This window comes from Peromyscus eremicus, chromosome 4 (genome assembly GCF_949786415.1).
Source record: "Peromyscus eremicus chromosome 4, PerEre_H2_v1, whole genome shotgun sequence".
Classification (NCBI taxonomy): Eukaryota; Metazoa; Chordata; class Mammalia; order Rodentia; family Cricetidae; genus Peromyscus; species Peromyscus eremicus.
The window spans coordinates 153,139,635-153,165,911 of record NC_081419.1 but is presented as its reverse complement, the minus strand read 5'-3'; the positions used below and the strand labels follow the sequence as shown (position 1 = coordinate 153,165,911).

Here is a 26,277-nt window from a genome sequence, read left to right as displayed (position 1 = left end):
ACTAACAGGTAGGTGTTTCAAGGAGACACAGTGGTGGTCCATTTTGGCAACTCTGGTGTGGCCATGAGATCTTTAATGAGTGGGGGTTAGGAGCTGACAGACTTATTGAGTCGAGGGAGGTTCAGACTTGGAGCAGCTAGTGGACTTCCCTAGTCACTGGGGATGTGAAATGTCCAAGTAGAACCCCAGAAGGTGTCAGAACTGAGATAAATAGCCTTGGGAGATACGTGGAGTTCTCCACTGAACTGCAGACATCAGCCAAATGTGGGCTGGGAAAAACCCCCAAGGAGCAGCACTAAAGGGCAACTAGGGTGTAAGAGGGGAAGAAAGAGCAGTCAGGCTTCAGATAAGTCAGCACTCTGGCTTGTCTGCATATTACAGACACTGAGAGAAAGCAGTTGAGGCAGGGACTACAGGAGAATCTAGGAAGAACAACCTGGAGCACTGCTCTGTCAAGTCAGCATCCTTGGACTGGCTGAGACATCCACAATCATGGTGCTGTGGGTTCTATCTTTAACTTATTCCGAAGCTCTTATTGACAAAGTCCACACTCTACCTCCTTTTAGGCATAGCAAAGAGAACAGCATAGAGATTGCAACCCCTGAGTAGTAGATTCCATCTTCATTATAAGGCCCACAATCAGCTAAGTAGGAACCCTTTCATACCTGTGCTATATCAGCCCCCAGTGGGCCACTTATAAGTAGTTAATGGGCAAGTCCTCCTAAGCCTGAGGCTCCAGTCAGTCATGGAGGTGCTGATCCCATACTGAAATGATCCCTCTCTGTATAGGGAGCAGTCTCTTGCTGGTGACCTTGAGCACAGCATTCAGTTGGAGAGAGAGAGTGCAGATGTTCAAATGTACTTTTTTTCATTCCCTTTCAAAACTCATCTAAATAACAACTTTGTTTGATTGTTTTGGTTTTGGTTTTTCGAAACAAGGTTTCTCTGTGTAAGCCCTGGAACTCATTCTGTAGACCAAGCTGGCCTGGAACTCACTGAAATTCACCTGCCTCTGCCTCCCAAATTCTGGAATTAAGGCATGTGCCACTACCACCCAGCTTAAATAACAGCTTTTAAGGCATAAATTTTCAGGGATTGGGATGTGGGAGAGGAGGCAATAATGTTTTCAGAGGCCAGAAAACTTTTCAATGGAAGACAAATGCCACAAAATGCTGAATTCTAGCCAGAGTATAGGAAACTCAGAACCATCAAAATCTAGCCTTTAAATCACCCACCCCCACCCCAAGAACTGGCAGCACTAGGTTCTTCTGGAGATGTGCAAGTGTTCAAACAAAGATGATCTTGGCAAATGTTTTCAGAAGCTGCAGACCCCCAGGTCCCAACCACAACTGGAGAATGATCCCTCGCCGTAGAGAAACTAGAAGTTTATTTTCTTGAAAGAGTAAGAGGATATTTACAAGATGGGAGGAAAGGCTTCACTATGGGAGGAATTCACCAAAATGAATTCTAGAGGACATCTGCTGTGACTTTAAGGCAACTCCCCTTCCAGCACCCAGCAAACTAGTGGACTGGCCAGTCACTCTAAGCAAGAGACAGCATCTTCCTAGTGTTGAATCTCTCATGCCACTGCCAACTGTGGGGTTGTGTATTTTTCTAACACCCTGGAAATAGCCATGGTCACACCTTCCTGAGGCTGGAAGAACTGCTTGCCCTATAGAGCCATGTCCAGGTCCAAGCCTGCTGAGTTCAGTGAACTTAACCATCAAGAGTTCAGGGTATTGTAGTGCCCAAAAGCTGAGCACTTTAATCTGAAACACACTAAGGATTGGGAGCCCCAACATGAGGATCCCAGTTCCTCCCAGAATCCTGAAACTAGAAGAACAGGGTGTGGAAAACTCCAAAAGATCTATGGGACCAAACAATTCTCCAAACACTTGAACCTCTTTAAAAAGAAAGGGTTCTCTTCCCTAGGGTTTCCCTTTCTAAGAACTCCCTGTATGACAAACCACCAGCCAGATCCCAAACATGGCCTCCATTAGAAATCTTAACAACCACCCATCTTAGGGAAGCCAAAGGAAGATTTGATCATATAGTCATGGCCATCAACTGCTCAGTTCCTGGCCAGCCCTGGGCTGGAGCTGCTGCTAAAAGAAGTTGTGCATCAGACAGACCAGGACTCCATTTAGAGCCTGAGACTAGGTACTGTTCTTTGCTCAGTTGCCCACAAGTCTCCTACTTCTAAAGTCCTCTGTGACCCATACATACATAACCACTACAGCTGTGACAGTGACCTCTAGAGTCTTCCTCCCCCTACATTGTGTTCATAGTTATGTGTAGTACTTGAAAGCTCCACAAAGACCAGAAGCAGATAGATGTGTCATCTGATCTTAACAAAACTCACTAAGGATGAGCTCCTGTCCTTCACAAACTGCTTTCACACACTTTGGTGATATTTGGCATTGCAGCTCTTTGGAATTATTTGGAGATTCTTTAAGTAAACCCTTTGTGTTTCCTAGGCCATTTGTTCATGCTGTATATGATTATGAAGAAGCTCTAGGTTGGAGACTGGGGTGGGCAGTTCCCCTGACATGTGCTATTTCAACAGTATATGACAGGCTAAACAACCCTTCAAAATCAAAAGGAAGAAAACTATGGGCAGTGATAGAACAGGGCTAATGACCCAAACACAAGGGCTGTGATTCTCACATGAGGGCAGATGTGGGACTTTCCTCCCATGGCATCTCATTCTTCTGCAGTCTCAGTTACTTACCTCTGTAGGCAGCCATACTGGGGTCTTTTACTCTCCTCTTTTACTCCATCAAGAACCATCATAGTTTTTATAACCTAAGATGAGCTCAGTTTGCAGCAAAGATGCTCTGCTTGCCCACACCCTGGCCCATGCCATAGCACCTATGTCCATGTGAAAGGTTGCATCCCCAGACCACTACTATCCATGGTGTAGCCTTGGCCAAGGAAATCCCCAGTAGTTCTTCCTCACAGTTATGCAGATTCTGCATGTTCTACTGGTGTGTGGCCCCAGCACCCAGGGCCTTACCTGACTGGAACAGAAGCTGGAAATAAAGCCCAGAGTTTCTAAGAATTTGTCAGGGAAGATGGGTTCTGTCTCTATATCAGAAGAACTCTAGGCAACATTGCTAGAGAGGTCAGGTTGAATCTGACTTGCCTTAAATGAAAATCTGAACTTGGGAAAACTAGAAATGTACCTGTCACAAAAGTGTGACAGTGGAAAGGTGCCTCTGAAGGGCAAAAAAGCCAAAGCACATGAGCTAAAACAAATAAAAGGAACTCACTGCCTCACATACAGGAAGTCCAAGAGTAGACTGTGTTCAGGCATAGCTAGATCTAATAGCTCTGAGGTCATCAGAGAGCTCTCTCTTCCTCTACCTTCTAACTCAGTTCTTACCTCTGCCTCCCTCCAGAATGTCTAAGCTCTCATCCACTCATGGCTAGAAAGATGGTATGGAAGCACAGGTACACTACATACCTCTAATCTAGCAACTCAAGCAGAATGACTGTTTCTTCCTGACTCTAAGAGAAAACTCCTGGAAAAAAACATGACTTGGACATGCCTGACTCATGGGAAAAGGTAGGGTGCAGTGAGTTAGACCTTGAAGAACCACACTTGGGGGAAAGGCAGGTCCAGCAGAAGTGTTGGCTGATCCACATTGGTACCAGAGAAAGACTTAAATGGAAGAGCCTTCTTACCATGACTACCCACACAGTCCTCCCTGAAGCACAAGGAGCAGAGCAGCAGTCTCCTCACAGACCATAGCACCTATGCACAGTTAGACTTTTATTAGAAATCACCCTCCAAACACACCACGAAGTACTGTGGGTCCAACGTGTTTCCTGAGGAAGGAGGGTCACAGTATTGGGGTATCAAGGTCCTGGGCAGCTTGGCCAGTGAGTCCAGGCAACTGCCTAGAACTGATCATGGCCAGTACTCCCTCACAGCAACATGAATCATCCATAAGAACCTCCACAAATGCAACACAAGAAACACCAGAGCACACACATCTGCACTACACGTAAATAATAATAAATACAGAATTCCATTTGCTGTTATTGGCCTGACAAAAGGAACTCAAAGGGAAAAAGAAAACCAGAACACCTTTCTCTCAGCTGGACCAATGGGGAGAAAACCCAAATTATCAAAATTCCTCAGTTACAAAATACTTTTTTTAAAAATTCCATTATTAAAAGAATAAATAACAAAATATATAAAAAATAACTCAGTTGCATCAAAATTATAACTAGGAGTTATATCAAGATTCTTTGTGGGCTATCTTATAGTCAAATAAATGTTTTTGTTTTGATTTAACTTATGTAACTCTTATGGTGCCCTAGTGTGTAGTCTAGCTGAAATAGTATAAAATTAATAAATAAAAATAATAAATACAAGACATTAACATAAGAGGGTATGAATATAAATACTTATATCATGACAAAATTAAATAATTTACAGAATAAACTAGCTACTTTCAGTGTCTTCCAGGAAGTGCAATTTTTCTACTTTTAAATACTAATTTGGAATTGCAGTCACAATTGACTTGGACTCTATTTACACAGTAAGAACATTGTGTTTTTAACACATTAAATTAAAATTTACCCTTTTCACATCTTGAATGGATCTAAAAAGAAGTGAAATCTTGGTGGTCTCTCATTAACAATTACCTCTGATCTCACTGTCCCCACCTGAGTCACCTTGGATACAGAGAGCAAGCCTACACAGGAAAAGATAATAATGATGGGTCTAGCACCTGGGTGGAAGTACAGAAACCAGAGGCCTGGCCCAGTGGTCCTGGACTTAGAGCCCAGGCCAGGGGTTTAAAGACTGGAGCCAGGAGGAAGCAGGTCTGCATGACCTGCAGGTATCTGCTGCCCAGGCAAGTGGCTGATTTTCAGGGCCTCCAAGTGAAAAATACCTTCAGCTGACTTTCTATGATGCTCATCGACTGTGTAGACTGCCATCTGGAAGGCCTGTTCCTAGATTCACCTCTGAAGCAGAGCATTGTGCACCTTTAACACAAAGCTGAATTAAATGAAAACACAAAACATGCTTGCCACGTGGGCATCAGTGAGCATAACCAGAAGCCTAGGTATGCCCTCCTGCTGAGACTAACACCCACCAAGTCCATGGCTGCCCTCCCAACCTCAACAGACAATGGAATACTGTGGCTGCAAACTCCAAAACTTCCCTGAGAACCTTGTCCATGAGCTTCCACTGGAGACTTTGAGCTGCTCTTCAGATTTCTTTCAAAAAACAAAAATAAATCACTTTGTAATACTTCGGTATCCCCAGGCACTCACATAGGTCTTCATGCCTGGGCCTAATGGGGACATCATAGGAGACACTGATTTCCAGGCTCCCCTTTGGGTAAGCTGCCCAAGGCTCTATCCAGACTGCCAATTAGAAGTAGCTGTAAGTCAGAAGTCCCCACTGTGAGGAGCAGAGCAGGGACTCCTCTGCAAAGTGCAGCCTAAACCTGAATGCCCCTCACAGCTTGCTTGATCGTTTCCAGAAGGCCTTTGTTCTCCGGGTTCTGGTAGCAGTCCTGATTGGAGTACATGTCAGTGAGGGTGTTCACATAGGCATCAAAATTCTGTTCACATATTGGCTCCTAGAGAATAGAACCAGGTTAGCAGGCCCTACTATAGTGGACCCCACATAGTAGAAACTAGTTGGAAAGCCTCAACCCCAGGTCTAATCCACCCCTGCCAAAACTAAAAATCAACAAGACTCACCATCATTGGAATCCCTTTATACCCCAATTCATGAGCTACTCAGGACTAGATCCACAGCCTACAGCTACTCTACCAGAGCACTGAGAACATTACCAAAGGGATGGGACCCTTCCCACAGGATCCTTCCCTCAGGACTCATAAACAGAGCAGTGAGGTACACTCACTCTTCCTACCCTTGAACTGTCCCTAGGGTGGTTGTTAGCTCATCTGTAATACCCACAGGTGATTTGTTGCTTACCATGTGTGGAAGGCGGATATTGGCAAGACTTTGGATGAGGGCCTGGCTCAGCCCAGACAGTTCCAGAAACAGGGCCTCATTCTGCTCCTCAATGAGCTTGTTCTCCTCCTCAATGTTCTTCAGGTTCTTCTCCATGGAAGAGATCTGTTGCAAAGACATAGAAAATGCTACCTTCCCTTGGCCCTGGCTTACTGTGAAAGCACTGGCCGTGCCTCACAGTATTCTAGGAAAAAGCAAAGCTCATTTGTGGGAAAGAGGCTTGGTCCTGCTCCCTGTGGGATACCCCATCCAGGGAAAGAGATGGTAGAACCCTGGTCCCTGAATGGAGAGAGCAAAAGCCCTTTGGAAGCAGCCTCTGTCCAAAGGAGGTAGGATCTGGTATGCCAGGTACCAAAGTCTACATGTGGCTTTCTCTGCCTTTACCCCTCCTGGTGGTGGGGTAAAAACACAGACTCCAAGACACCCTGAGCTTAATCTCTGCCCATTCCAGCTGTGCTCTTACTTTGTCAGGCTTCCTGTTCCTTTCTGTAGGATAAGAATAACTGCATTCAACTTGTGGGTATTAGGTTGCCCCTACCTTTGAGTCTTTTCTCCCACAAAAGACCAGTGAGCTGACTGCCTAGGCTCCAGGCACATCTTCTCTAGACTAAATACAGACAAATTTCTTCATCTTCCACACCCTGGCAATGAACTTACATAGGATTATGCCGTTTCTGGGGTTCCTAGTGTTAAAAGACAGCCCCTGGCTTAACTGTATATCTTCAAGGAGTAAAAGACTGAACTTATGGGAAGACAATGTGTGACATGAGACAAGGACAGTGAGCTCCCTTTGGAAGCTGCAGATGAGGCTGAGTGCTCTGCTCTACCAGTGGTGACTAAAGTAGTTCTAAAGACCTGCATTCCTTTTCCTTCATCCCTTCCACAACTAGATGGGTAGGACTTCCAAAGGAATGCTAGTAAAAAGAAGTAATCAGTCTTTTAAAGATAGGCTTTGTTTTGTGGTTTAAAGATGGTGTCATCTCTCCGTTTGGTCCAGGATGCTCTTAAACTATGAACTCACACAGTCCTCCTGCCTCAGCCTCCTGAGTAGCTGAGTACCACCACACCAGGCTCTTTAAAAATTAGTTTTGAGGCTAGAGAGATGGCTAAGAGTGCTATTGCTCTTTCAGAGGTCCCAAGTTTGGATCCCAGAACCTCTATCAGGTGACTCAATACTACCTGTAACTAGCTCCAGGAATATCTGACATCTCTGGTCTCCATAGGCACTTACACACACACACACACACACACACACACACACACACACACACAAGTAAATATATAAATAAAAATAAACAAATCTAAAGAGCTGGAGAGATGATTCAGAAGTTAAGAGTGTGTACTGCTCTTGGAGAGGATCCAGGTTCATTTCCCAGCACCCACATCAGGTGGTTCATAATCTCTTGTAACTTCAGCTCCTGGGGATTCAAAGCTTTCTTCTGGGCAAATCACAAATGTGCACAACCCCATATACAGACATATGCAAATATATGTAATTAAAAACAAAAATGAAATCTTTAACAAAAATTAAGCTAAAAAATATGAGTTTGGGCAAATAGAGAAATAAGATGTGCTATCAGAAGGATGAAGGCTCTGGAGACTCTGAGAGATGACCTATACTACACTGTATCTCATCCAAAGACATGGGTAGAAAACGGTGATGGTCACAGATAAAAGACTCTCCCTTCTCTTGTTACTTCCAACGATACTGGGGGACAAGACATCAACATGTACAGGACACATAGCACAAACTTTTCCTGACTCCATGATTGGTGCTACACATACACAGGATCTTGAAATGGTATTAGCCCGTGGAGAAACTAGATCAAGACATATGGAATGGAAATGTCATGACTGCTGCCTCCAGAAAAGGGCCTGCTGTTTTCCTATTTGTCCTCTCCGCCCTTGATGGGTTCTGTGTACATTTCCTGTCCTTTTGTCTCTCCACACATTAGGGAACACTCACAAAGCACCAGCTCTGTTCTAGACCCACTGAGCAGCCAGAAGGTAGGGCAGTACCCTGTTGCCAAGCAACAACCATGCTCACTAGCACTCAACACTAAAGGCTTTCCTCTAAGAGCAAGTCCTGAACAAGGGAGTAGAAAAGTTCTAATCTAACCCACATTCTATTGAGGAAAGCAAGGAGCTCTTTAGGTGGGGATGGGCAAGCCCTGCACTGACTGGTGTGTGGCTGTGCTCGTCCAGGCAGGAACAGAGCAGGTGAGCTGCCAGTGCTAATGAGACTGGAAACATGAATTGAACAACCAGTACTAGCAAAGCCAGAACACTAACAGATTGCTCTTGCCAAAGGAGTGATCCAATAGGTTGACTAACACTAGCTACCTAGAAGACTCCCAGGAAATGCAGTGAGTGGGCAGCTAACCAGTGTACTGTGTGTTGTGTGCTGTATTTCCATCAGTTCAGCACCAGTGATACTGAAGGAAGCAGCAATCTACAGGCTGGTTCTGGATGATAGGGCAGAGTCAAGTAGAGTAGTGCCGCCTACCTGGGACTGCAGCTGTACCATGGCAGCCTCCATCTCTGAATTGGACTCATTCAGGTCTCGTATCTCCTGATTCAGCTGCTTGATCTCCTCATCATTCTCCAGCACTGCCAGAAAAGAAAGAAAGAAAGAAAGAAAGAAAGAAAGAAAGAAAGAAAGAAAGAAAGAAAGAAAGAAAGAAAGAAAGGAAGGAAGAAAGAAAGAAAAACCAGCTGTGGTTCTGTCCAACTGCTTTGGAGACAGAAAGGGAGGTCTTTGTGTAGAAGTTAGCCTCTTGCCAAGCTCTGAGCTCCTCTCTTGGGCATGGATATTGGGAAATCTTGGAAACTGAAAACAGTACTATTTTCCTCATACCTTGACCTTTGTGGGATACCCGGGTCTCTTCAGAGACATTAACTGCTATGACCAAAGGGAAATGCATTCAAAGAGAATCTCCTTGCCTAAGTGAGAGGGGCCACAATGTCCACAAACTCATGGACATGGCTTTTGGTGCCCTCCCATCATACTCTGATCCATATGATCACCAAACCCAAGGTCAGAGAGAACATGACCATCAAGCGAAGCCAGAGGTCCTGGACCCAGGCATCGAGAACTTCAGGGATAAGGTTAATAGGCCAGTTGGCTCAGGGCAAGAACTATCTCTACCATGGATTATTCTCAAGGGAGCTCAGCTTCCCCATACCCTTCCCACAGTACAGAGAGAATGATAACAAGGGACATCCCAGAAGGGCATTCTCACCATCACTTGTCTTGAACTTTGGGCTGAGAATCTCATCACCTGAGAGTTTTCCTTTCTTTCCAGCAAAGGTTGCTCTGGGACATCCAGATAAACTAGAAGCAGAAGTTACACATCACTGACCAGTTCAGTGACATAGTGCATTGGTAGGTCCATGATCCCACATCAGGACCACACCAAGCATATTCCACCTCACCCAGATGACCCTGCATGCCTTCCTATGGTGGCACTACTTCACTTCAGCTGCCTGCCCTGCCTGGTGAGCAAGGCTGCACTCTAGGAAAGGGGCCCAGGAAGGTGCCCCCTCAGAGCCCTTCCTGTTTAGCACAGTCATGGCTGTCCACAGGTACTAAAGGAACCAGGGCATTGCTGCCTCCAGGTGTTATTCCTCTCTCTGGGCAGGGGTTGAGGCCTGCATGCTCCCACCTGCTGGCACTCTGTATCACTGAACTCTGAGAGGTGTCCTCAGAGCCAACCCCCCACCCCCTGAGAGATCCTTCAGGATATGGATGTACCAGCATTCACAGGTGATTCCTTGAATATAGCTATTTAAGCAGAAAAACATATAAAAGTATGTGGATTATCGCACACTATTTCATGTTTTTGCAATGATTTCACCCACATCATAAATCAAGGTGGAGCCTAAATGAAATATACTTTGGAAGCACAGAGTTCGACTACCCTGACCACATGGCCCAGGCTCCTGCATCCTCTTCTCTGGCCTTGGCATTTCCCTTATGGTCTATAATCCTGTGGCCATCCCAGCTGCCCAAATGAGACCCCATTTTTTCTGTGCTCCCAACTAGGACACTTACTCTCAGAGGCAGTTGGCTAGATACTTGCTCACAAAGTTCTGCCTCCTTTCCTTTGTCACCTCACCAAGTAGGTATGCCAGGCCCTCCCCAGTTCCAGCTGTATGAGGGCTTTTCCTACACACATCTAAGGGAGAGTAAGCTTCTGGCTTTTTCTCCAGAGTACTTTTTTGCCCACTACTCTGCTGTTTTCCCCTGATCCCTGATCACCATTCACCAAATTCAGTAACTCTTATTTGTTTATACCATCTGTCCCCCCCAACCATACCCAAAACACACTCAAAAAGGCAAAGGATTGTTGTTCTTTTGTTCTCTTCTCTGTCTCTACTCCTTGGTGTTAGGTGGACTCTCTGTAAATGTTTTTGTTGAATGGATACATTAACCAGCTTTGTAGGTGGAAGAAGAAATAAGGGAGAGAAGAAAGAAGAAAAGAAGAAAGGGAGAGGAAGAAAGAAGGGAGTATGCATTGGCTTTCATTCCAGACAAAGGTTAACCAGCTTTGTAGGTGGAAGAAGAAATAAGGGAGAGAAGAAAGAAGAAAAGAAGAAAGGGAGAGGAAGAAAGAAGGGAGTATGCATTGGCTTTCATTCCAGACAAAGGTTACTGGATAAGATTAGTGGCTTCTTAGAACAGAGTGGAAGGGGGTCTAGTGAAGCAAGGCCAACTCAGACCTGTGGTAGGTATTGTGGGCAGGTGATAAAATGGGCACTGCCTAGGCAAGAAGAGGTCTAGTTAACCAGGTCCCTTGCAAAGCAAGCAAGCGCCTTTGCCCAAAATTTAAAAAAAAAAAAAAAGGCCCCCAATGTAAGAGGCAGGACACAAGGTATAGGAGACAAGAAGTCAAATATGGGCAGAGACAGGAGTCCATTCATGGTATCCATATTTAGCATAGCACTGCTCATAGGGACAATAAACACTAGGGCACAGAGGGACACTTATGAGAACAAACACATTCTGAAAGCAAAACAAACACCATCTGATACCAACAGCCTCCATGACTTCTCTCATTCAGCTACCTACTTGGGTCTTGCTTCCCTTGCAGAACTGCTGGTCCCACTGAGTACTGGCTTGCTCCCACCCCCAGGGGTTATGTCCCAGCCAAAAGGTCCCTGATTGCTGACATGTGGGGTCAGGTACCTCCGGTGAGTGAGGAAACTGCCATTGGCATGGCCAGAGCCATCACAGCCTGGGGTTGGGCAAGTAGGGCCTTCATTCTTCAGTGACTTCCAGGAGAAAGTTGAACCATTGAGAGCTCCCTCTTTCTGCCTCCGAGCAGCCAGCGGGCAGCCAGAAGCACTCCTGTGAGAGGCATATTTGCCGCTGATATGGCCGAGTCCCACACAGCCTGGAACTGGGCACCTAGACACAGAAAGACTGAGGTGATCACAGGGGCCCTGGGTAGGAGGACCTGGGAGCCCTGCAAAGCCAGGCTCTAGAGACCCAGCATCATGTACTTTGTACTTTTGAGTGAAGCAAAAAGCCAGCCAAATCCCATAGTTGGCCTTCCAGATGAGGCTGCTGTCCCTCTTTCCCCTTGGCCATTGCAAAGCAGGGCCTGCAAATCAGGAGGATGATGAGGACACCCTAGGCCAGGCAGATCAATAGGTCCTGTTAACCTACAGCTTCAGAGCTGAGACTTATCATGGCATGGTAGCCATGGGTGTCTAGAGAACACAGTGCTCAAACAGGAAAGTCTTGGCTCTGATTTCCCATAATCACCCTGCTGGAGGCTGGCTAGGAGCAGTGCTTCCTTTGTTCCAGGCATTTGAAGACAGAGACACAAGTCCTATGGCAATAAAATAGATGGGGATGACAAATGTCCCAGGCTTGGTGTATGAAGGATTGGCTTGAACCAGTGAGATCTGGGGAGCAGGGCCTCCAGGAACCCACTCATGCCCCAGAACAAGATCTTCAATCTAAAAACTTCCAGTCCTCTCCAAAAAATGAAACTCTATCAAGTCATCATTAGTCACATATTCACTATATGCTAAGCACCTGGCAAATACACAGGACCCAAGGATAATGCTGCCCTACTTTACAGAGTTCTCTGTGGATCCAAAGAAGTCAGGGCAGGACATCTTCAGGAAGACAGAGGGCCAGAAGCAATCTCCTGCTACCAGATAGTCTCCTGCTGTATCCTGCTCCTGGAGCATAGCGCACAATGCCCAGCCAGAGAGTAGCAAGGTGACAGCACCAAAGTGGCACCCCACCTCATCTCTAGGAAACCCTTGGAGATAGTTTCCTATCCACCTTTGCCAGGATCCTCTCTCTTGCCTCTCTTTCCTTTCTTGCTCCTCCAGCCCACATAGGCCTCAGACAACATAGGAAGTACACAAGGTCAGCACAAGTTGATCTCAGCCTACAGCCCATAACAAGGACACACCAATAGCCCCCCTCCCACACACACACAGGGGCTCTAGATAGTCACATTCAATGTCTAGCTCCTCAAATCTGGATGCAAAGACAGCCAACCCGAGGGCTGGGATGAGACCCCTACTGAGTACTCAATATCACAAGCTCAAAGGGCCAGCTCTCTTCAGCCACTCCAGACAGGTAAAATTTTCTAACCACTTGAAAAACTCCTAATCTCCTTGCAAGTAGGAGTTGCTGCTGTTCACTGGAATCTCATGTGTAAGCAGTATTCAGGAGTGATTCTTTTCTTTTAACCAAGGTTCAAAATCATTGGCTTTGACATCACATTGAGACTCTTCATGATACAAGCACCCACAGACTGTATCACATACAAGGATTTGACCATAAGCCCCCAGAAGACATATTGAAAGAACCAAGCAGACCCCATAGCAGGCTGCTCAGTCTTCTCTCAGAGATCAGTCCTCAATTTCAGTTTCCTGAGACTGAGCAAGCAGTTTCTAGGAAAGCCATGGACAAAAGACAATTAATCACTGATGCCCCTGCCAGCAGGGACAGGGAGATAGGACCCAGCCTGGGTCACTGAGCCAGCCCCCACAGTCGTATGAGCTAGGCCAGCCAGCCTCCACAGCAGCTCAGGGACAAAGCCTGGGACTTGTCTAGGCCTGCCCAAAAATAAATAACTGTAACTCCCAACTAACCCTAGCCAATTAAAAGTTACTAACATGATTGCCACTCACATAAACCAATCCTGAGTCTGTTCCTATGTAGTCTGTAGACACCAAGACCCCACATACACACTGCCCCGCTTTCCCCCTATAAAAACCCTGCCCCATTGCTACTCAGGGTCTCTCCTGCCCTTCTGCTGTGTAAGACAAACAGAGAGGCCTGGGTTAACTTGTAACAATAAAAAGACTCTTTGCTTTTGCATGGGATTTAGTCTCTTGATGGTCTTTGGGGGATTCTGGGTATAACAATATCATTGCCCCTCCCCACTTTGCCCCAGGAGAATGGAGGTAGTCAACTGTATTTTTGCTTCAGGGACTTGTGTCACTTAAGATCCACAAAAGAAGAGTTGGATAGATAGCTCAGTGGTTAAGAGCATTGGCTGCTCTTTCAGATATCCTGAGTTCAATTCCCAGTACCCATATGGTGGCTCACAACCATCTATAATTGCAGTCTCATGGGATCAGATGACCTGTTCTGATGTGCAGCTAGATAAGCAGACAAAGCATCCATATACATAAAATAAATAAATCTTGGGGGCTGGAGAGATGGCTTAGAGGTTAAGAGCACTGACTGTTCTTCCAGAGATCCTGAGTTCAAATCCGAGCAACCACATGGTGGCTCACAACCATCTATAATGAAATCTGATGCCCTCTTCTGGTGTGCAGGCATGCATGCAGACAGAACACTCTATACATAATAAATAGATCCAAAAAAAAAAAAAAGAAAGAAAAAGAAAAAAGATCCACAAAAGATGTGGGAACTTTCTGGAACCCCTGGTGAGGTAATAGAACATTGCTTTGTGTTCTTTTCTGTTCCTCTCACTGAAGTTCTAGCCCATTAATTGGCTATAGCAAATTATGAAAGAAGCCTCTTACTATGATATTTTGATGGTCAAACCCAATTTCCCCAAGAAAAAATGAAAACGGATTATAGGAAACTAGCCTTGAAGTACCACCCTGATACCAAATGAAGAAAAGTTAAAACAAATTCTCCAAGCTTAAAAAGTGGTCTATGATTCCTAATTGGGAAAATTATAATAGGCAATGAAATGAATATAAGAAATATATAGAAAAATGTAGGAAATATATATGAAATGACTATAAGAAATTAATAGAATAGGCAATCTAGGTGGTTAAAGCAGGTGGTGATTTTAGTTCTCCAATGGATATCTTCTATGTATTTTGAGGAAGAAGAGGAAAGATACAGAGAGAAAGGGGAGTTACAAATGTTATTCACAGGTTCTCAGTAACTTCAGGAGATTTATGTAATGGTGCAACAATAACAACAACAAAAAATGACTCTGCAAAAGGATTTGTAAAAGACAATCAGACCAAGATGGTAAGAAAGGAATTACTGGAATGCAAATAAGGATTTATCTGATAGCACAGGAATGGTTCCACAAACTCTGTCTGTGTTCATGGAGAGCCAGTGCCATAGAAAACAGGTAAGTCCTAAGGATAGATGCAAAAGCTGTAATGGGAAGAAGGTAGTTTGAAAGAATATTTTAGAGATTATATTGACAAGTGCTGTGGGATGTCCTCTATGCTGTAAATATATGTTGCTATGATTGACTGATAAATAAAACGCTGATTGGCCAGTAGCCAGGCAGGAAGGATAGTGTAGGTGGAACAAGGAGAGAGGAGAATTCTGGGAAGTGGAAGGCTGAGGCAGAGAGACGCTGCCAGCTGCTGCCATGAGTAGCAACATGTAAGATACCAGTAAGCCAAGAGCCATGTGGCAAGGTATACATTTATAGAAATGGGTTAATTTAAGATATAAGAACTAGATAACAAAAAGCCTGCCATGGCCATACAGTTTATAAGTAATATAAATCTCTGTGTGTTTGATTGGGTCCGAGCAGCTGCGGGACTGGCAGGTGAGAGAGATTTGTCCTGACCATGGGCAGGCAGGACCAGGAAAACTCTAGCTACAGACAAGGTCATGAAAGATGGTCAGAAAATAACACTCCACTCTGTAAGGAAGGAAACAACCAAGACAAAGCCAAGAGGTGTTATTGTCTTAGATCAGAAGGACCACACCATTTTTACTCAAGATTTTTTTTCATGTGTATGAACATACACATGTGTGCCTTCCAAAAGCTAATATCTACGCCTGACAACCAAACCATACTTATCACCTCCCATCAAGGTCAAATTACCAAGCATAGAGCTATCAAATGTGTTCTAGATGAAGACATGCAAATTTATTGTTTACCATAAGAAAAGGGATAACTAATCTTCAAGTTCCAGAAAATATCCTTCTCTCCCTTGATAAACTCTCTTTGCAGAAAAGCCCCTTCCTGAGAGGAAGGAAATGAAAGAAACTAATCAAATGCATCAGATAAAATTGGTAGACTTTTATCTAAATCAGGAAAGATGGTACCATTATAATAGATAAGTATGAGGATGATAAACTACTTGCAACTGTTTTTAATATCCAACTATATAGTGTTTTTAAAGTTAAGTGAAGAATAAAAACAAATTTTTTTAAAAAAAAGCCCTAACTTTGCCCTTTATATATGATGACTTCAGTGTCAAGATAAAGTTATATATCTGTAAATCTCTCCATGTAGCCCTTGCTGTTCTAAAGTTTACTATGTGGACCAGGCCAGGCTAGTCTTGAAATCACAGAGACATGCTGTTTCTGCTTCCAGAGTGCTGAGGTTAAAGGTGGCCCAGCTTGTAAAAACTACTTAAAAAATTACCCTAGCCAGGTAGTGGTGGCTCACACTTTTAATCCCAGCACTTGGGAGGTAGAGGCAGGCAGATCTCTGAGAGTCAGAGGTCAGCCTGGTCTACAGAGCTAGTTCCAGGACAGCCAAGGCTACACAAAGAAATCCTGTCTCAAAAAAAAAAATTATCCCAGCATCAGATAGCTCATACCTTGGAATTGATTCAGCTGGGTACATGCACAAGCTAAGGCCAAAACACTAGCTATGAGTGTTTACTTCAATGAACGACCCTTCATTGTTAAGCTAGGGAATTTATCTGTATCTAACTGATAATCAGAAAAAGAAAACAATTTGTAAAAGAGAGAAAATAAAAACCAAGGACATCTTCTTTAGTCCCTAGGTTAGGTCCAGTTTCCAGTTTCACCTCTTCCAGGCTCTCCTGCTTAACTAGCTCTAGACAAAAGGTTCTCAATCTGTTGGCTGAACAACCTACAAGACTTGCCTAAGGTCATCAGAAAACACAAATTTTACATTATAATTCATAACAGTAGCAAAATTACGGTTATAAAGTAGTAACAAAAATAATTTTGTGGTTGGGGGTCACCCAACATGAGGAACTGTATTAAAGAATTGAAGCATTGGGAAGGTTGAGAACCACTGCTCTAGACAGATGTACTAGTGATCAGACCCATATTATTCAAATAAGCAGTATCTTCCTAATGTACTGCCCTCTAAAACTTTACACCTAAACCTCCTTGCCAGACAGAATACAGACTGCAAGGCCTGTGGAGATCCCAGAACCACTTCAGGGCAGTAGAGTACTTAGCTTCCCAAAGACCCACCAAAATACCTTTGATCTGAACCCACAGAACATGCTCAGTGTTCAATATCCAGGAAACAATGTGTCAGGTTCCAGTTCTTCTAAATGTATATTATCATCAATCAATTTAATGGCCAAATATGAGGAAAAATCTAGAATAAGTTGTTTCATTTTGTTTTGGGTTTGAGACAGGCTCTCATTAAGTAGCTCAGGCAGGCTTACACTCAGTGATCCTGCTTCTAACCTCCCAAATTCTGAGATCCCAGATTTGTATTTAAAAGACATTATTTTGATTTTTTGTTGTTTAGTTATAACATACAAAAAAAAAAAACCAACAATTTTTCAAAACAATGAAGGAGCCGCATAACCCAACATACTTCATCAACTCAGGGTCCTCCTTGTCATCCTTGGTAGGCGCCACCTTGAGTCCGCTCTTCTTGGCACGTGGGCAGCCTGACAAACTGGTTTTGAAAGAGGAAAACATGCCATCTCAGTCCCAGAACAGCAGCTCCCTCACTGTCTGCCTCATGCTACTCCCTCAAGTTCTGTGGCCCCCTGTGGGGGTGGGAAGGAGGGAAGAAAGGATCAATCAGTCAGCTGACTCATCAGTTATGCTTTCTTGTGGAACAGAGTTGGCTCACATACAACCTTCAAACAGGGCAACAGAACAATCAGAAGTGGGAAATATCTCCAGGAGCTTCTGACTTGATACTTTGCCTTTTGATTTTACTGCATAGGGATACCTGAGCAATTCTGGGAGCACCAAAAATTCAAAAGAGATGCAAATGGACTCTAGCTGTTGGCAACTTTAATATCTTATTCAGAATAGTAGAACTTTGTCTAAGTCAGAACTTTCACTACTACCCTTGGCCCCACTCACCTCCGGTGTGAAGCATAGTTCCCTGTTATGTGGCCAGAGCCATCACAGCCAGGTGTGGGGCACCTGCAGAGAAACATAAGATGAGACCAGAGCCTATAAAGATATTTATTTTCCCCTTTGGATTCAGCTCTTAAATGGATCCATCATCATTCTAAGCTCTAGAACTTTCTAACAACGACCCTCCTATTATGCACCTCCTTGCAAAAGAGCATCACATACCTTAGCTTGTCATTGCCAGTAACAGGTATTCAATGTCAATAAGGCCATATCACTGACTCAGTACTAAGCCCAGCCACTCCCAGGGGAGCCCAGAAAGCCAAGAAAAGAGTAGCTGAATGAGACTAGCTTTTACACTGAACACCAAGATAGGCCTGCTGTGTTCATTGCATCCAAAGAAGATTGTGGGCTCCCAGCTTAGCCTTTTATTGAGTTTCAGTCATATCTGGTTATCCAGAACACATCTAAGCTTTAGGTCTAATCATAAGAACTCAGAGAGGTACCCATGAGTACCTACTATATGGCCACTGAAGACCTGATCCCTGCTTGGTGAATGTAGAACTCAACCAATGGCTTTTACAAGTTGATGGACCCCAGCAAGGGTAAAATAAGAAACACAGAATACAAAATCCAAGCAAATACATAAAAAATTTCTCATGAACATATTCTATAAAGTGGTAGAAATTATACTTTAATATTATAAACATGGACTTTTCTTGAGTTATTTTCTCCCAAATGGAAAACCATAGCAGTTGTTGATTGAATGGGGTTGACTTAGAGGTAGACCCATCTCATTAGATCTGCTGTTTTGCATCTTGCCCCTAATTACAGTGCCATCCTATTGGAAACAGTAAGTATTTGGTATTGGTTACTCAAAGTGCTGCTCCATGGCATCCTAGCCTTGGGAAGCTTCTGACTTTCTGTACACAAACAGTATCTGACCTTTGAAACATAGTACTTCTTATATGAAGGAGAGAAGCTAGGAGTCTGGCATCCTAGAGAATGGCACAGCTGGTGTCATATCTTATGACTTTCTTTCTGGCCCCTCAGATCTTTCTCTGTGTGTCTTCCCAGATTCCTTGGGTCCCTCACAGTATCACATACTGGATGCTCCTTTGATTCTCAGGCAGATGACCCACCAAATCTTTCTCTAGTATTCATGAGGCCATATAGTGGTATAGATTCTACATTACCACCATGGTGGTCCTGCTCTCCAGAAGTCCAAGTACAGGGAACCAAAAATAGTTCCTTTCTCCTTTCAGTGGGAAGAAGCTGTCTGAGGCCCAGGGCTCCTGCATCCAGCAGAGGTTCGAAGCAAAAAAGGTGGTCACCCAGTGGCCACATAGCAACCCAGGCCTCTGAGCTATGAATGGTACCAGGGATGAGATGCAGATATATACTCAAAGCACCAGTGAGTCTTGGGAGGGTCTATGGCTCCCAGAGAACAAGCAGATGCCTAGTACACAGGCTTGTATTCCTTGCTAATGTGTTGTTTGATGGCTTTCCTGAAAGTTACGCTCAAAGAAGAAAGTGTCCACATAGTAAGAGGACTGGGTATCTTTGATATACTCCTTATTGGAGGCCACAAGAACTAGAGCTGCCTCCATTCTGTCTATCATCTACTTCTAAGTGCCTTGCCTGAAAAGGAGAAAGAATCTACACCTAAATGATGATTCTGCCTTGGTGGCATCTCAGATTTCCCTCTGTGCCTCATTCCTGTGCTGCAGAGGTGCTGCCCACCCTCCTTGTAGCCTGACATTCCTCCACAGTGTGGAGTGGTATGTATACTCACACTACGGTGAACTGAGCAGCTCAAGGCAGCCCCTGATCACACAAAGAAGGAGAGTAAATGACCCTGGAACTTGCTTAAAAACAGAGAATATGCCTGAGCATGTCTGTATTTTTCCATTTATAGGGAGGCCACAAAAAGAATTCCATTTGCAATGCTTTGACAAGCCTGATGCCTACCCTGACAGAACAAGGATCCCAGGAGCACTGGGGTATCAGAAAATGTGTGAAAGAGGTCACAGTCACCTTCTTCTCAGACCACACTGGAGTCTGGAGCAATGAGGCAATGAACTAGAAAGAACTCTGGGACAAGAAGAGCTTTGGAGGCAGTAGGGACACCTGAGACACCCACCCATACAAGGAGACTATTCTCTGCTGTGTCCACAGAAGTTTTGTGTTACAGTCTTTCACAGGCTTAGAGTGCAGACCTTCCTGGGGGCTATTTCCTGGCTGGATCAGCCAAGTTTCCTCCTGTTGGCCCTCAATATCTGTTTTAGGGCCACAGAATGTATGGTTATATCCTGAAATAGAGAGTTTTCTAGGCCCTGTGTTGGAATTCCATAAATCCTAATCATAGTTGGAAAAGTAAGCAGAATTGGATATAAAAATAGGTATGAGGGTAGGCAAGAATATAAAAAAGATAATAAAAAGTGTGGGGAGGTGTTCACTGAGCCTACGGGACTGTTCTCCAACTTTGAGTTTCAGGACTAGACTACAATGTTAGTGAGTGGATAAGAAACTATATGAGCCTACAAGGTATAAATCTAATATTCACTACCAGAAGGAATGGAGCTGGTTAGAGTAGAACACAGACTGGGTACTGGAAACCCATGGATTTCTGTCCTGGCATAGATCAGCTCAAGTTCCTTCTGCTGTCACATTCTAGCTCCTTGTCCAAAAGGTTTCAGTATCTATCACCTGTCTGTCCCCCAAACAGATTCAGTGAGTCTTGGCCTGGATTCAGAGCCCCTATCACAAAGGAATATGAAAGGGAGGGCCCTGGTCCTGCTATGAGGAACAGAACAACAGGAGAGTATCGTTATCTTCCAAGGTCTCTACTCAGCTCTGGTCAAGGTGACCACAGCTCAGGGTCATGGAGCCTTTAATGTCACAAGTCAACAGAGAAAATGAAAGCCAGAGACAATGGAGGCCCCAGCTCCAGCTCCAAGAGAACAGATGCCTGGAAACCTCTGGGTGCTTGCTCCTCACTTCTGAGGCCTGTTAGGCAAACTGACAGTTGTAGGTGCCCACAGAGCCTGCTTTGCCTATTTGTTAAGGCAGAGAGGCACTGAAGCTTGGAGAGGGCCAGCAAAGAGAAGGCAAAAGCATTGAGTAGGACTGGGAGGACACCAGGGAGAAACAGAGCAGCCAAGGCACGGGGAGAAGGAAAGCAAGGAGCATTCTCTGGCACTGTTAGTGGTAGTTTGTTTGACAAGAGCCCTGTAGCCTATAGCTACTAAGCCACAGCCAAGTTCCAGTCTTTCTCAGTATTTAGAACAGTAGTAGGAAAAGCAGGCCCGGCAGCCCTGTCAGAGTTCTTGGGAGTGGGAAAGGCCTGGAGCAGTACAGGAGCTCTGATTCAACAAGTGAGATGGACAGTACTTAGAGGTCAGATTGCTCAAAGCAGGAGTCACAGGTACAAGGACAACAGCCCAGCCAAGCAGAGTCAGCCCTTTCAAGCCCTGCTCCTCTTCCCCATCCCAGGAAAGCAGAGCCAGCCTGGGATGGTACCTTAGAGAAGGCTGACTTGGTAGGAGCCTCATAAAGGAGAGAGCAAAGCCAAGGAGCTGCCCAAGAGATAGGCAGTCAGTGAGCGCAAACATACTTGAGGTCAGCAGAGTGGGCAGCCATGAGGTTTCTGAGGCTCTTGTCAGCAAGAGGGCAACCAGAGAGGCTGAAAGAGAAGAGATGGGATATGGGGTGAGCCACAGAGGGGAGCAGAGGAGATGAGGAGAAAGGCCCCCCCACACACATACACACAAAGCACTGGAGCCAGGCCAGAGGAGCAGGGCACGAACCTGCGATGGGAGGCATAGTTCCCGGTGATATGACCACTGCCGTCACAGCCAGGGGTGGGACAGCTGGACAAAGGAAAAAGAGCATCAGAACAGAGGACCATGCACACTTGCAGGCCTTCCCCCAGAACGAGTCAACTAAGGGCAGGTGGACATCCTCAGATCACAGCCCTCACTTCTGGGACTGGAAATTTCTCTTATACAACTTAACTCAAGAAGGAAAGGGAATTTCAGGTAAGGATGCCTCTGAAGCATGAGTGCATGCTATGTGTACACATATGTGCTCATAAACATGTGGATGGGGCACTCCTCCCTTCTCCAGCTCCTAAAGCAGCACAATCTTCTCTGAGAATGAGAACATAGATCCAGCCACCCTGGGAAGGCCTGGCACCAAGATAGGAAGAAACTAGTGAGGTGCAGTATAAAGAAAGGAGGATCCCTATATCCTCCATAAAATTAGCTATGAGCACAGGTGAGGGTTAGATCACCAGTGGAAAAAGTGCTAGGCATAACCCTTCATAGTATTTTAAGAACATGTGGCATTAGAAGTTGATGAAAAGCTCTGCTTGTTCCTGCCTGGGGTCCAGCAGCTGCCAGAACTGAGAGCTGGTGTCTGTGAACCTCTCTGCCCATGACTACAATCCTCATCTTGCTCTGTTCTCTGTTCTGTTCTGGATTGTGGGCTGGACCAGCAGAGCTTCCTGGTTCTTAATTGCTTTCAGAGGATCATGTTCATACCCAGCTCAGTGCAGAGATGACAGAAAACTCATCACTGTGAGCTACCTGGATTTAGGTGGTTGCTGAGTTCTGGGACCAGGCCTGCTTTCCCAAGATTCCTGGGAGGCCAGCCTACCAAAACAGCACTTACGTGAGAAGCTCCTTCTTTATGTCCTTGGAGAGAAACTTCAGCTTAAAGTTGGTCAGGGTGACTTCCCCTGGGTACTTCCGCTCCTCAAAGTTCTCTTCTGACACCTCCTGATCATCTGCTTCAGAAGAAGCAAAAGAATGTGCTGCTGGCTCTGACTGAAAAAACAAAAACAAAAACAAAACAAAAACAAAAACAAAAAAAACCAGCAGGGAATATTTTAACACCTGGAAAGGAACCCAGATGTCCAACCTAGTGGGCAACAAAGAGAGACCATTCAGTAGTATCCATAAGATGTTTTATCTTATGAAAGAGGGAGGAAGACCTAGCTACCTCAAGACATAAGACCATACTATGAAAGCCAGGACACTTGCTTTGGCCAACTTCCACCAAATTACCAGAGAATGAACACCTGGATGCAGTAATCTTTAGGACTCAAGTGCTAGTAGGCACTAAATAAGGTTGCTGAGGTATTCCAAAGCTGAGATAGATAGCATACTAGTAGCTTAATGATAATCATAATAAGCTTGAGACCCCTGGCCCATAACATGATGCCTTGACAAGGTCAGACACTTGACAAACACCACTAACTGAGCTGTGGGCCTGGGGCTATTTTCTTACCACCTAAACCCTCATAGGTGTGGCACAGGGAGTGAGAAACAACAGCTCTTCCATTGAAAGTCAGGGGTCCTACAGCCTTAGAATAACTGCTTCTAGCAAGACAAGTACACCAGATTTCACATTCCAGAGATGTACCAACTTGCTATAGGTTTCAACAGGCTGTTCAGGCACTGCGTCTAAAAAGATGTAACCCTCAAATAAGAGAAACCTGTGAAACTACAGCCCACAGAGCAGCTCTGGGGAGCCAACCTGCAGTAGCTATTACAATTCTTTTTACTAAACAAGGCTGTAGGATAGTGATTTGTTTGCCTGAGCAATTGGACAAAGGTCCTCAGAAGGACACACTTAAGACAAGTCTTCAGGGTCAGTGAAGCCAGGAAGTAGAGGCCCTGGACAAAAGGGGATCAGAGTACCCATGATATCAGGACAGTTGCTGTCAAAATTGGTGAGCCACTGGACAAGACTGATGGGGGGTGGGGAGGGGAGGGTCTGAGTAAGGAATCTAGGACAGAGGGAGAGGAATGGGGAAGGCCTGGCATAAGAGCTTTTGGGGGTGAAATATGACTAGGAAAGTTTGAGAGAGGAAGGGTTTGTGGACAATTGGCAAAGGCTGTAGGTGGAGCATGTGACAGGCCTCAGCAGGAGGACCTTGGGACCTCTGAGAGAGATCCCACTACAAATGGCAGCTCATTCCTGGGGACACAATGATGTTGCAAGAGGATATACTGAGAGAATGGAATAAAAAGAGCAGAGATGAACTAGGGATAATGAAAAGGCAGGGAAGGGTGCTGTGGATATCGCTCTGTATAAATAAAACACTGATTGGCCAGTAGCCAGGCAGGAGAAGTATAGGCGGGACTAGCAGAGAGGAAAATTAAGAGAACAGGAGGGTGGAGGGGAGGAGATGCCAGCCTGCCGTCCAGGGAGCATCATGTAGAGGCAGCAGGTAAAGCCACGGAACATGTGGCGACATATAGATTAACAGAAATGGGCTGAGTATAAGAGTAAGAGCTAGACCATGGTAGGCCTGAGCTAATGGCCAAGCAGTTTAAATAATATAAGCGTCTGTATGTTTATTTTATAAGTGGGCTACGGGACTGCCGGGACTTGGCGGAACCCAGAGAGAAAAATTTTAGCTACAGAAGGGTACCAAGATATCCACCAACCCACAGACTAAGAAAGAAGTTGAGAAGCCATGGTTAGCGGACCAGGGACCAACTTAACCCTGGCAGTAAAGCATGAGTCTTGCAAGGTTCTAGACCCAAGAAACAGAGATGATAGTGAAGATACTGCATAGAGGGCAGCCCTGATTCTACTAGGGCTCCTGTCTAGTGCAAGAATGATTCAGTTTCCACAGAGTCAGATATATGTGGCTCTATATGCACGTCCATACCATGAGTGCTCACACCAGGCAGGACTCCACTAATGAGACCCAAGGGGGCTGCTAACTATACCATGCTACCTAGACCAGGAACCCAATCTATCCCTCTAAAAATAAAGCAATCGTGAGTCTTACCCAAGGGTGGAAAAGGGTTTGAAATGGGGACTAACTTACAGGCAAATAGATTCCAGGGGGTGGGACGGGCTACCTCACTAACCTCCTAGAGGTATATGGCCCTGATCCCTCCAGATATTTCCTCCAGAAGGTGGAGATTGCTGGCCTCAGACTGGCTGTCCAGACTCAGTTTCTTAGGAAGATCCTAGTAGGGTGGAGAAACTCACACCTTAGACCACACATTTTTTTTTTCTGAGACAGGGTTTCTCTGTGTAGCTTTGCGCCTTTCCTGGAACTCACTTGGTAGCCCAGGCTGGCCTCGAACTCACAGAGATCCGCCTGGCTCTGCCTCCCGAGTGCTGGGATTAAAGGCGTGCGCCACCACCGCCCGGCTAGACCACACATTTTATACTCAGGTGTAGAACAATAGGAAAGGGAATGCTCCAGCTCAGACTCTGATCCTCTCTTCCCAGTCAGTTGTGCTCTTGGGGACTCAGGTCATTGCCCACCACAAGAATTCTCATGCCCAAGGCCCCTGTGTCAGGAGTTCCTCATTGCCCTGGTCCAAGGAACCAGGCATCAAACAACTGTCTGGACAGCAACTGTGTTTGAAGGAATATGTTGGGGAAGGGAGCAAAGCAGCCTGGGAGACCAGAGCTTTTGATGAAAGGCTCACAAAACCAAGGAAACAAGCTTTTCCCAAATCATCCCCAGGAAATATGAAACATCCCTCTCCTCTTTGGAAATTCTACATTATTGCTAGCCACTAAATTGTGCAGAGGTGAGAAGACTCACTCTCTTTATGGAATAAGACTGAGCATAACAGTGCAGGTGAAACCTTTGCTGGAAACTATGACCTGAATTTCAGATGACCTGAAGATGAAGAATCCTGTGTGAAGAGAGACAGACCTCGAAGGTTCTATATGAACCTCACAAGGAAAAGAAGAAAGCAGTGATCATAGCAGCCCTGGAAGCAGCTTCAAGCCTACACACTCAGGCTACGTACAGGGCCCTGGCACCCACCTCCTCAGGCTCTTCCTCTCGAAGGCGACTAGGTTTGGTGTAGTCTAGGGGACGGTCCCACTCATCCTGGCGGGAAGCCTGGCTGGACTGGGGTGAGGTCATGGAGCTGCTGGGGGCACTGGTAGTGCTCTGGCGCTGAGAGACATCAGGAGACTTGACACCAGGGCTGCTGCTGCAGCTGCTACTGCTGGGAAAAGTGTTGTTTTCCCGCTTGCGATGTTTATGCATGCTCAAGTCCAGAGTTCCATTTTCATCTACCTCAATGTCCACAGCCTGCAAATATGAAGGTTAAGAATATGAGTTGGCAAACTGAGCCCCTTCCTGAGAGTATCTTCTGGTCAGAACACTGACTCTCATAGAAGGAAACAGTCATCTGCTGAGAGGAAAGAACCACATCCTCATTTCATGTGAAGAAGCCCTACAGCCCCTCTCTCTCTGCAGATTAGGAAGCCAAACCCTTGAGACCACCACAAGCTTGGTGAGAACAGGTCCTTTACTCCAAGACATGTAGGTCACTACCAACTTCAGAGAATGACACGGGAACATGGCATAAGCCTGATCTTGAGTTGCACAGCGTACCAACTCTTTTCATGGCCACTCATCTACTCTTTTGGGTTATCTGAGCCATGACCAGAGGAGCAAAAGGTAATAAAAAGTATCAACTAAGGGATAGAGAGATGTCTCAGTGATTAAAAGCATGTATTACTCTTGCAGAGAACCAGCTTTAGTTCAATTCCCAGCACCTACATCAAGCAGCTCATAACAGCTTATAACTCCAGTTCCAGGGTATCTGATGCCCTCTGGCTCTGAACACCTGCACACACATGATGCACATAGACTCATGCAGGCACACACATATACGCATAAATAATACATAAATATTTTAAAAATAAACATCAACTAGGTCCCAGCTGCTCTTGGCACCAGTCATTTCCTTACTGCAAATTT

The 26,277-nt window shown here is 45.2% G+C and overlaps 1 protein-coding gene across 3 annotated transcripts in view; it reads right to left on the bottom strand.

The window, feature by feature from the left end:
• Positions 1 to 5,462: 5,462 nt before the first annotated feature.
• The window catches only part of Myt1 (myelin transcription factor 1), a 43,791-nt gene continuing 22,976 nt past the window's right edge, over positions 5,463 to 26,277 (bottom strand). For all 3 annotated transcript variants that reach the window (XM_059259848.1, XM_059259846.1, XM_059259847.1), the window contains 11 exons: positions 25,330 to 25,602; positions 22,194 to 22,348; positions 21,329 to 21,391; positions 21,136 to 21,204; positions 17,526 to 17,588; positions 17,023 to 17,106; positions 11,193 to 11,414; positions 9,247 to 9,338; positions 8,511 to 8,614; positions 5,966 to 6,109; positions 5,463 to 5,603 (listed from right to left, as the gene is read on the bottom strand). In XM_059259848.1, the coding sequence (XP_059115831.1) occupies positions 5,463 to 5,603; positions 5,966 to 6,109; positions 8,511 to 8,614; positions 9,247 to 9,338; positions 11,193 to 11,414; positions 17,023 to 17,106; positions 17,526 to 17,588; positions 21,136 to 21,204; positions 21,329 to 21,391; positions 22,194 to 22,348; positions 25,330 to 25,602 (1,410 nt within the window). The remainder of the gene's footprint in view (positions 5,604 to 5,965; positions 6,110 to 8,510; positions 8,615 to 9,246; positions 9,339 to 11,192; positions 11,415 to 17,022; positions 17,107 to 17,525; positions 17,589 to 21,135; positions 21,205 to 21,328; positions 21,392 to 22,193; positions 22,349 to 25,329; positions 25,603 to 26,277) is intronic.